At 48.3% G+C, this 11311-nt stretch overlaps 1 protein-coding gene across 2 annotated transcripts in view; it reads left to right on the top strand.

Moving 5' to 3' along the window:
• Window positions 1-2021: 2021 nt before the first annotated feature.
• ANO1 (anoctamin 1) overlaps window positions 2022-11311 on the top strand; it is a 70401-nt gene continuing 61111 nt past the window's right edge. For both annotated transcript variants that reach the window (XM_064715509.1, XM_064715508.1), the window contains exon 1: window positions 2022-2135. In XM_064715509.1, coding sequence (XP_064571579.1) covers window positions 2078-2135 — 58 coding nt within the window. In that variant the 5' untranslated portion in view covers window positions 2022-2077. The remainder of the gene's footprint in view (window positions 2136-11311) is intronic.

Below are 11311 nucleotides of genomic sequence, written 5' to 3'. Positions count from 1 at the left end.
ATCAATCAGCTGATCCACCTCTGTCTGAGCTTTTGAGTAGAGAAAGCCTACTTTGCACCAGGAAAAGTGGCACTTCAATGATGAAGGCCCTGTGCATGCATCCAGGCTGAATTCCCACCCCAGCTCTATCCAGCAGATGCTCACGGAGCTTGTGGTCATGATGAGATGGGATGCTGGAATCCAGCACAATTCCCAGATCTCTCTTTGTGTCTCACATTTGTAAAACAAATATATGTGTTGGTCCCGTGCCCACATTTGGGTCTGTGGCGGATCTCCATCCAAAATAAATTAGTTACAGGCAGAGGGAAAAGAGCACGTTCCCAAGTGCCTTTGATCTGGGGGTTAAGTGAGCTGCTGAGTGAGGCTTCGGTGCAACACAATCTGCTCACCCCTTCCCCTGCCAAAATTAACCCCACTGATGTGCACTTCAAAAATAGTCCCAACCAAACTGTCCCAAAACCAGCCCAAAAGTTAAAATGGATGGAAAAAGATAGGAGATGTAGCCTGAAACCATCCTGACTCAGGGCCTCTAGGGCTCATATTCCACAAAGGGAAAGTCCATACGTATGAATTTTCTTTTTTATGGATTTACCACAGTTTACCACTCTGTTCAGGTATTTACCACACTGTGTTTTCTGCCTCTGCTGTCAAACCCCCAGCCAACTCAGGAAAGGTGTTTTTACAGTTTTCCAAATAAACAGCCCCACAGAGACACCCAAGCCATAATCCGCTGCGTTTTCAGTAGCAAAGGGGAATTCAGAGTGGAATTAGAACCATGATGTGTAGCTTAGGGGTGAGTGCCACCAGCAAGATGCCATCCTGCAATTTCCCTGGATGCCAGGGGAGCAGGAAGGGCCTGGGCACAGCAGGAGCACGGCAGTGAGAGGAACTTGCAATGTGGGACACTTGGGGGCTGCCTGCCAGGAGTTGGGAAGCCTGCTGATCCTCTTTGCTGCTCACAGAGCCCTTGCACACTCCTGGCTTTGCATTTTTGAGGGCTAAGTGCTGGTCTGAGATTACAATTAAAAAAAAAAAAAAAAGAGAGCAAGTAGTCAGAGAATGGTGCAGATAAATCTGTGTGAGGTTTGCCTGAGTGGGTTTCTGCAGCACAGCACGGGCTCAGGCTGTAACTTTGGAGACAACCAGGGAATCCCTGTGGGGTGCTGAAAATGGGAATAGCCTGAAATCCTCCTCAAGCCCCTGTACAAACACTGCAGCCACCCAGCGGGAGGTGTAAAAAGTGAGTGCCAGCTATTTCATGCCTCACATTTCTAGATAAAAAGTTTACAAAATTTGTTCTTTGAGGGCCCGAGCTTGTTGGTGTCTAGGGCTACATTCAGAGCATCCCTCCTGGACCAGACCTGGGAGAAGCAGCTTTCCCGGGAGTCGGGACAGAGAACTTTAACCCCGCTCTCCCAGCTGGCAATCTCGTCACCTTTCCCACCGCGGCTGTGACAAACACGGGCAGTGTCCAGCCCGCACTTTGTGCAAGAGAAGAGCGAACCCGGTGCTTCAACAGCAGACCCAGCCTCGCTTTTCCTTTTCACCGCGGGAAAAACGGGAAAGTGCGGGGAAAATAAAAAGAAACCCAGGCATAGGAAGCGGCGCGGGGGTTCCTCGGTGCGGGGCGCGCTGACCTTTCGGCGCTGTCCCCGCCCGCAGCTGCCGCCGTCGCTCCGGCGCCGCCGCCCCGCGCCCAAGGTCAGCCCCGCCGCCGCCGCCGCAGGTACGTGCGGGGATTGCGCGGGGATTGCGCGGGGGCGGCCGGGCGGGGAGCGCCGCGGCGTCACCGGCAGGGAAGGGAAAGAAGAGGAAAGGAAGGGAGAGGGAGGGAAGGGCAGGGCGGAGGGAGGAGGGCCGGCTCCCCGCGGAGGGCCGCGCTCCGGCGGGCCCGGCGCTCGTATTTAAAGTGTGCCCGGGGGCGGCGGGGCGCTGCGCGGAGCCGCTCCCGGAGCAGCCAGGGGGGAACGGGGAGGGAGGAGGGGGAGGAGGAGGAGGAGCGGCTGCGGGGAGGAGGGATCCTGGCAAGTTCACTTTGGTACCAAGTGGCAGGCGGGCTGCGGAGCTCGGACGGGCGATGGAGAAGGATGAGATCCACCTGCGCAGGCTGCCGGCCGCCGCGCCCTGGGGACCGCGTAAGTCTCGGCCGCCGCTGCGCTGGGGAAGGTGCGGGATGGGGGCGCGCTCCTGCCCGGCCGGGGACGGGCTCAGCGCCCCGGCCGCCCCGATAAGGGATTTATTATTAGCGTTTCATCGACTATTTTTAAAAATCCCGAAATAATCGCCGCGGAGTAGAGGTGAAATGAAATTGCTCGTCTCCCACCTCCCGCTTTCCCCCCTCCCGCCCCCCGAAGCATAAAGCGGTGTAAAGTCCTTTTAACCTATATTAATATCATAATTAAAAGCTCGTCTAACGGCGGGAAGCCAATCTAATTATGAAAAATTGCTGGAGTACGAAGTATATGTGACAAATCCATGAGTTGATGATTGCTGTTAATTCTCACCGTGCTGCGGAAGACGAGCTAAAAAAAAAAAAAAACAAAACCAACTTGCTAAATGAAATGGATCTGTCTGAGATTGTCAGTAATGTTTTTAGAGAACTGACTAAATCATGTAGCTCGCTATCATTAACTAATGTGCTCAGTAAAATAAATTATCTATATTGGAAGGGGAAAATACATTCCTTGGCTGAGAAGTTGCAGAATGTTTGGAGCCAAAGAGCAGATCGTTTAAATGGTAGGGGGTGGGAATTTCCTTGGCTTCCCTCTAGAAATAAATCACGGCTGGGTGTCTGTGTGCATGCATGTGCACCCACACGCGCATTTATATAAAATCTCTGTATAGAAAACCTCCTGCACACGCACTGGGACACAAATTTTGCAAGCACTATTTACTGCGCGCATTTTTCCTACCAGCTTGGAGACAATAAAACCAGAACCGAGATGCTAACCAGGAACATGCTGGAACACTTCTGATTATCCGGCTGAATTGTATACAAATGAAGTAAATTTAGCATGGCACCATTTATAAATTCCATGCTTTACAATCAAAATTCCAAATCTAGCTGTTTGCAGCTAAGAATAGCGCGGGGAGCCCTTTTCTTTACTCCCACTTTTTGGATTCCCACGAAAACCGTTATCCTAGAGTCTGCTCATTAAATAGCCAAGTATTTCACTGGAGTTCAGCCCATTTGTAGAAGAAATGCTGTTTACTCATCAAACCTGGGCTGGCCAGAGTTTAAACTTTTTTCTTTAATGTCTGGCAGAAAACAGGTGGAATTTATATCTGAGGAGCAGGGTACAGGGTTTCTGCATGACACTGCTTGTCCCACCTTAACTTTTTCATGGAAATAAGGAGCTCCATCTTTGCACAACAGCAGTGGAAGGCAGGCAGATCATGGGAAGCTGAAGTGTTGTGGCAGTACATAACAGAGATATCAGTAAGAGGACTAAATGATAAAATGGTACTGGGAACTACCATTACTCATGGGGCAGGTGGCAATTTATCACAAGGTAATCACAGTGGTAGGGTGGTGAGAGTCCTGAGAAATCCTTTGAGTGACTTGTTATCTTTGAGAAGCACAGTTTTTTACAGTGACATTATTTAATTTACTGAATCACCCCTTAGCAGCATGAACAATTCATTGATGAGTTCAAGGAGCAGTGTTGTTCTCGGCAGCGTGTGTTTGTATTTCTGTTGATAACTTACCCAAAAGAGTTTGTTTGTAAAAGCTGTTTCTCAAACAAAGCTCCTGTCTATTGACATGGCAGCATTTGTGGCACAAATTCACTTTGTGACTTGCTGGAGAGACATGTGAAGACCCATCCTTAAAGTTTTTGCACTCAAAAAAATCCTCCTGCGGACAGCAAAGGAAACTTGCTCGTTGCAAGGAGTTAGGAAAAAGTTGGGCACAGTGAAGGGATGATGGAAAGCCAAAGGGAAGCTGCGCTCCCCTGAGCTCTGGGTCGATACTATCTGTTGCCTGAATCCAAAGTACTGTTTCAGTTATCACTACCAAGGAGAAAAGTGAGCTCAGCACATTATTTTTGGCCCTGTCGGTGGCATGAAAGGACAGGTGTCCCGAGCTACATCTGTGCCCTGAGGAGCCAGAGCTGATGCCTGCCAGCTTATTATGGTGCCCACTCCTTCTCTGTGCATGGGGGAATTAATGAGTGCATCTGGTGAGGGTCACCACTGGGGTGGGCTCTGGGGCAAGGCAGGGCCGTGTTGGCTCCTTAAAGGACCATGGTGATATCCTGTCACTGCAGAGGAGAGCTTGGAGGCTCTGGGACAAGTGCCTGGGACTAAGCCCAGCTTTAGAAGTCAAGTCTTTACCCCTTAACCTTTCAGCAGTCAAAAATCCCCTGAGCAAACATCTGCCCCTTTTGAAAACAACTTTAAATGCTGTCAGACAAGTGCCCCCAAAAGTGAAATGTTTCTTCCTCTCTTCTCTGAAAGACCTTGTTCAGCCCAGAGCTGGGAGTTCTGTTGTGCACAGCCCCGCTTCCCCTGGTAGCGCTGCAGCTCTTTCCATTAACGGTGAAAATGATGGAGCATATTAAGCTAATAATTAATCAGACATGACAAGGGACTAATAACTGTATTGATTTAATTAGGACTTCTTTTCCAGCTCTGTAACTTGCAGTCATGCACATCATTAACTTAATATTTTAATTTGTCGTAATAACTTATTAATTCCTGGGGTGAGCGCGCACACGGCCAGGGCAGCGGCTCTGGCTTGGTGCAGGCATGTGCCAGGGGAAGCATTCCCTGTCCTGCCCCAGGCTGGCAGCCCCTGGGAGCTCTGACAGGGCACCAGGGTGTGGGGAATGGGGCACGGTGGAGCCGGGTGTGGTGGATGTGCTGGCAGGAGGGTGGGGAGCTCTGGGGCCACACGCTGAGGCCGCACGCGTGTGTGATGTGAAATATGGGGGAGAGCAATGTGCCAAAACAGAAGGCTGGCAGCAGAGTAACCCTGGGAAGCAGCAGTGTTTGTTGGCATGGGGAAGGGAAAAATGTCCCTTCAGACTCAAATTGCACCCTTTGGGTTCTGGCAGTTTTGAGAAAAGGAAACGCATGGGGATGTGCTGTGGTTGGAAAATAAGGCTCACTTTTAATTAGGGTCACTTTGGGCGCAGGAAGAAAGGAAGGGGCTGCGATAGGCATGAAAAGCTTGAGGACTTTACTGTGTGAAAGGCTGATGAAAGCCAGGTTTGGCCCCACTCCCGTTTTATTGGGGATACTTGGCACTAACTGGGGTGGGTTTGGCATCTTACACAGCTGGGTCCTGGGTGAGATCCCCTGGGATCTTAGCCCTGACCAGAAACCTCTCCAGCAGGAAGGAGCTGTTCTCACCAAGATCATAGTGCTGAAGAGCTGCTTGTATCACACTGTCCAGCAAGGCCTGTGGCTCCTGGGGAAAGAGACACAGGGCTCAGCAGCCTGCTCCCTCTCGTCCAGGTGCTCGGGAATCTCTGCCCTGTGCCTTCAGAAGGCTGATTCCTCTGCTAATATCCTCGTCTGCCACAGAGGGCAGTCAGCACAGGGATGAGAACTGGGAAGCCTGTCCAAAGTCCTTAGCAGTGTCCTCAAGCAAGATGATTGGGAATTGGAGGTATCCACACTATCAAAACTTGCATTTCATGTAGAATTGTTGGGTCATGGCGTAGGTGCGCCACTGGCTCAGCAAGCTCCAGGAATGGAAGTCACCACTCTCCTTATTTCTTGTGAGTGTTTCCAGGGATTCTGACAAAGCCCTTCTGCTCACAGCCTCGCATTTTATTACACAAAAGCCAAGTCAGCAGGGTGGGATGAAAGAGCTGTGTGTGATTTCTGAGACTGCAGAAGGTGTTCAACTGGCACGGTGTTATTCACCTCCCCGACCTCACCCATGTTTGCAGCCAAGCTGGAGATCAGGGCAAGACTTGTGGTTCTGTCATAGATACAAATCCCAAGGGGAGGGGGCTTTACAAATGACAAATTTTCAGGGGTTGGCAGCTTTGCTGGGGCCCTGTCACGAGGTTATTTTCAGTGGTGCTAAGTCATCTTGTGCCAGCTGCTAGCTGTGAGCAATGCCACTAACACTGCGCCACTTTGTTCTGGTGCTTTGAGAAGAGCACAGAGATAGTGGTGTCTCCATTGTTCCTGCGAGTTAATTTATGGTCAGTATGGGCCTTTTAGCAACAACCACAATGTCTGTGAGGCTCGGGATGTGCAGGAAGCAGAGCTCCTCTGCTGGCCTGCATTAGTCATCAGGCTGCGTCCTGGGCGAGCCCGCGTGCCCTCGGGGAAATAGACTCTTATTTATTTGGTTTAGCCTTTGATTTGTATCCCTCATCCCTCTATTTCTGAAAGTAGTACTACATCCTGGTGGGAGGGCCAGCCCTTCTCCCTGCCCCCTAACCTCCCTGCATCCTCCAGCCTTTCTCTGCAGCAGCTGAACCGTGTCCTGCTCCGTGTCCTGCTCCGTCCTCACCTCGCCTTTGTTCCGTGCCCTTTGTGCTGCTCCGTGCGCTCCATGTTCCAGCTTCTTTTGCTCTTTCCAGTGCCTTGTCCCTGCTCTCCTCTGTGGCTGGCCCACATGCCAGTGTTTGCTGTCTTCTTCTGACTCCCACAGTTCACATTTTTTGGACCTTCCGCTGGCAGTCTGTCCTTCCAGCCATTACAGAAACTCTTTCCAGATTTGAACTGATGGAAAGATAGCAGTAACACCAGACCCGGTGCCATTCCTCTTTAATATCTTTGCCTGCTTACCTTATCTACATATCTGATTTATTCTTGGCAGCTCTTTATCTGTGCAAGGACCTGGATGTACATTCTGGTTCCTATCAGTGGTATATTAATAATGTATACAATTACTGAGATGGCCTTCCAGACTGCAGCTCTGAAAGGCAGAACCTTTTCTTTTTTCAAACTGACACAAGCGCCTATGACTTTTTCCACAAAACTCTAAGTGCTCTGAGGGAGTTTTAAAACCTGAACTCTGTTATGAAAAGCCTAAGTGGTTAGCAGGCATTAACTTCTCTTTTCATATCTTATAAATTTTTGGACTTCTATTGTGACATTAGTGCTACACAACAATCTGAGTTATGTATTCCTGGCTCCCTGTCCGGCTGGTTTACCTCTCCCTCTATTTGTATCCTGATGAGTACAGACTAAAACAAGAAAAATCCCTTGTTTTCTAAATGTTTTCTAAACATGTTGCAAAATATTTGGTGCCCCTTGTACATCTTCACTGACGTCAGCTGATATCCTGCTTGCAGAACAAGCTTGCAATGTGCAACAGGGATCTGTGTGTTGATAAGTAAGGTTTACTAAGAGAAAATGTGCCAAGGAGAGAGAAATACATTTCACAGCACTCAATTAGGGAAAAAAGGGAAAAGTCTAGCTACTAAATTACATTTTCAGTGCAGATTCAGAACACACTGTTAAAAATTGAATAGAAAAAGTGAGCAGATAGTGACTTCAGTGACATCATGGAGGTAAAATAATGAACTCTGAATACATTTTAAGACTCTACTTTTCAACATGATACTGTAGGAGTTCTATAATTTTTCTTAAGAAGTAGAAAGGGAGCCAAGGTGGAAGTTTCAGGACTAAGCATCATTCAAAGTTGTAGGGTTTTTACTACTTTGAAGTAGGGGTGGTTTAAGACCCTTGTCCAGAACAGCTCTAACAGTCAGAAAAAAACCTCCTGAGTATTTGTGTCTGACCATTTGCACTCTGGCATCTTGGCTGCCCACGCACCACACGACATGTCAGTGAGCGTGCCTTGCAATTCTTCCCGGATTTTGGAAGGCAAAGATTCAAAATATGGTGTGACTTTATGATTGTGGTATGACTGCCCAGAAAAAAAATAACTTCTGCAGGCCACAAGAGATGGAAGCTTTTATGCAAATCCCATTAAATTCAACCACGAGTGTTGCGCGGCGCTGGCCCCAAAAGGTTTTCCACTGTTGGATTGGTGCTGTTTTGGCAAACCAGCAAGAGGAGGGGAAGCAAGGGGTGTGTGGGTGTCCTGAGTTCATGCAGTATTTGGGAGTTGAGCATCCAGATTTAATCACCTCCTTGGTTTTGATTAGCACTGCCATGGTCACAGAATCCTAGGGTGGTGTGGGTTGGAAAGGGCATTAAAGATCATCTTGTTCCACCCCCTGCCATGGGTAGGGACATCTTCCACTATCCCAGGTTGCTCCAAGCCCTGCCCAGCCTGGTCTTGGACACTTCCAGGGATGAAGCAGCCATGGATTCTCTGGGAAATCTGTTTCAGGGCCTCACCACCCTCACAGAGAACAACTCCTTCCCAATATCCCACCTGGACCTGCCCTCCCTTTTTGAATCCATTCCCCCTTGTCTTGGCACTCCAGACCCTTGTCCAAAGTCCCTCTCCTGGATCCCCTTTGGGCAGTGGAAGAAGCTCTGAGGTCTCTCCAAAGCCTTCTCTTCTCCAGGCTGAGCAGCCCCAGCTCTCCTAGCCTGGCTCCATGGATGACTCCAGCCCTTGGGGCGTCTCCATGGCCTCCTCTGGAATTGTTTCAGCACAGCCACAACCCTGCCATGTTGGGGCCCCAGAGCAGAGGGGAAGCATCCCCTCCCTCACCCTGCTTGCCACACTGTTTTCAGGGCACCCCAGGACACGTTTGGCTCTCTGGGCTGCCAGCACACCTTGACACCCCAAGTTGAGTTCCCTTGAGCCAGCAGCCCCAGTCCCCTCCTCAGGGCTGCTCTCAGTCCATTCCCTGCACCTGGGCATTGCCCCAGCTGGGTGCAGGACCTTGTGCTGTCCACCTGGACCTTGGGATATTTTCCTTGGTGTTTGACCTGCTGAGGGCACTGCTGATGGGAGCTGTGTGGGCAGCACTCACCTTCCTATCCATTTCCTATTTGTGATGGACCAGCTGGTGCCAAGGTGCATCTGGAGGGAGGGATCCACTGCAGGAGCACTGGGAGGGGAGAGCAAGCAGCTGTAGGCTGTGTGGTGACAGCCCCCTCTCCTGCTAGTGGAAACTGCTCCATTACTGTCTGTATCCTCTGCTCCTGGCACAGAGTCTGGGACTGGCCTAAAGAAGGCAAATGCTTCTCTGTGAGCAGTCTGAACGCTGGTATGTGGTCAGCAAACCCCATCCAGATGCTTGTATCTCGCTGCAAAACTTTTGGATGTTCTTCTTCTGATGAATGGCAAGAACAGGTTTCTAAAAATAAATTAATGGTTTTCCCTTTTTACTTCCTGTGACTTAATATACTTTATTTATCTATATAGCTACTAGTCATCATCATTCTTCAGCTCACAAGAGTATAAACAGAAATGAGCCTGAGTCACAGAGCGAGGATGTGGAGCCAGGCTTTTTCCAGGATTTTCGCCAGGTGTGGGAGCTGCAGCTCTGGGGTCAGTGAGGGAAAGGGCTGGCTCTGGGGCTGTGCCTCAGGGTCCCACACATGGCATGGGCAGCGTGCAGGGGAAAGCTGCTCTCTGCATCTGCCGCCAGTGTGGTCAGACCTTGCAGCTCTGTGCAAAGAGTTAAAAAAAAATAAATCATCAGAAGTGGAATTCTAAAGGTTAATTGATCACTGAAGTAATAAAAGACTTTGAGATTCCATAAAAAATAATAAAAGTGTGAGATTCCAGTCAATTATTCCTCTCACACTATCCCTAAGGTTCGTCAGACCAACATCCAAAGCAACACTTACTCTTCTTTAATCAGCTCAAGCAATGTGTGTTCCCAAATTTATTCTCCTAGGGCATGCAGACAGTTCATCATGCTTCTGCCCCAAACCAACCATAAATTTGAATTAAACAGATCTGAAAATAAATTACTGTTATCAGGAATTTTAGGTAGAGGTCTCCTTTGGGTGAAATTTAAGGCTGCCTCTGTACAACAGTAGCAGGAGATGCTGTGGTTCACTCATTAAAAATGGTGAGTAATCTAAGTTAAAAGATGCTGAGCATCATTTCCTTTGCCAGGATATATCTTGGGAGTACCTCTCTAAGTGGCAAGCAGAATAATGAAGAGTGAGTGTCCACATAGTCAATTTTTTTTTAATCAGCATAACTGATTGTACAGAGGGTGTGAGTTGAGAAATCCTTAATTTTCATTTCAAGGTTTCTGGGGTTTTGGGACTCAGCACTGTACTAGCAGGGCTTTGTTTGCAGGCTGCCACAATTTGTCTTTTAGGGTATAGCATGGGCACTGACAGGGACATAGATTTGAGATGTTATTTCATCTTTGAATCTTTATTGCTGTCAATAATCCATTTGCCAGAAAGCTGAGGCCAGCTAAAGGCAGGAGAGAGCAGCTCGAGGTGCCTTGCCAGGACACACTTCAGCTAACAGAGACAACTCTTCCTGTGCCACGGATTTCACATTCTGGCATTTTGGAGAAATATTTGACTTTGTGTGCCCTGAGGTGTTAAATGATGTTTGGGCTTTTGGAATAGGAACAGATCCTGTTTCTGAACACTTGTACTCAAGGATACACAGGAGAGCCTCCTTTAGCTCCCAGATTAAGAAGCTGAACACCAAAATCGTGTCCCAGCCCTTTTGTGTATGCTTTAGAAGGTATTTCTGTATCCACAGATCTTGGGGGACTTCACAAACTTTAGGGAGACATCATGATAGCCCATCACTCCATTTTCATTGCATTCAAGTTTCAGAACTTCTGGCCTATGACAAGAATGAAAATGTTGAATTTGTGAGTTTGGCAGGCAACAGAGAACAAGAACTGTCATTTCAGTTCCCTTGAAATGGGTCCAGCTGAGAGAAGAGAACATTTGTCCTGGGTGAGACCCTGTGTACTGTGTAGGTGAGGGAGAAGCAGAGTGCTCTGTGTCTGGCCCAGATCACACAGGGCAAAACTGTTCTAGGTGCTCCTTTCTTCAGAAATGGAGTTTGAACTGTCAAACTTATTCACTCTGCTGCTTACTTTGTAGGGGACTGAGGAGTGCCATCGCACTGTAAAAATTAAATAGCTTATTTTGTAAATTTGCAGCTGATCATTTTCTTTTGAGATTGAATCTGCTCTCTCAAACATGCTGAAAATAAAGACAAGTCATTGGCAGCAAGAGAAATTGTGCTCTGTTCTTACAGTGCCAAAATGACTTGTCTTTTATGTGTTGTGATAAAGTATTTTTGATTAATCTTAACCATTTAGGCTCATTTGACAATATAAATGAATGGTTGGATAATGAAAACCAGAGACCATCTACTAATTATCAGAGGAAGAGCAGAAACAGGTTTTGGTTTAGATTTTAAACATGGTTACATACCAGAGGCACAGAAATCCAATCTAAGCCTTTTAAAGCTAATAGTTCCATT

Source organism: Zonotrichia leucophrys, chromosome 5 (genome assembly GCF_028769735.1).
Source record: "Zonotrichia leucophrys gambelii isolate GWCS_2022_RI chromosome 5, RI_Zleu_2.0, whole genome shotgun sequence".
NCBI classification, from domain to species: Eukaryota; Metazoa; Chordata; class Aves; order Passeriformes; family Passerellidae; genus Zonotrichia; species Zonotrichia leucophrys.
The sequence above is the reverse complement of the archived record's forward strand: the minus strand, read 5'-3'. Positions and strand labels throughout refer to the sequence as shown.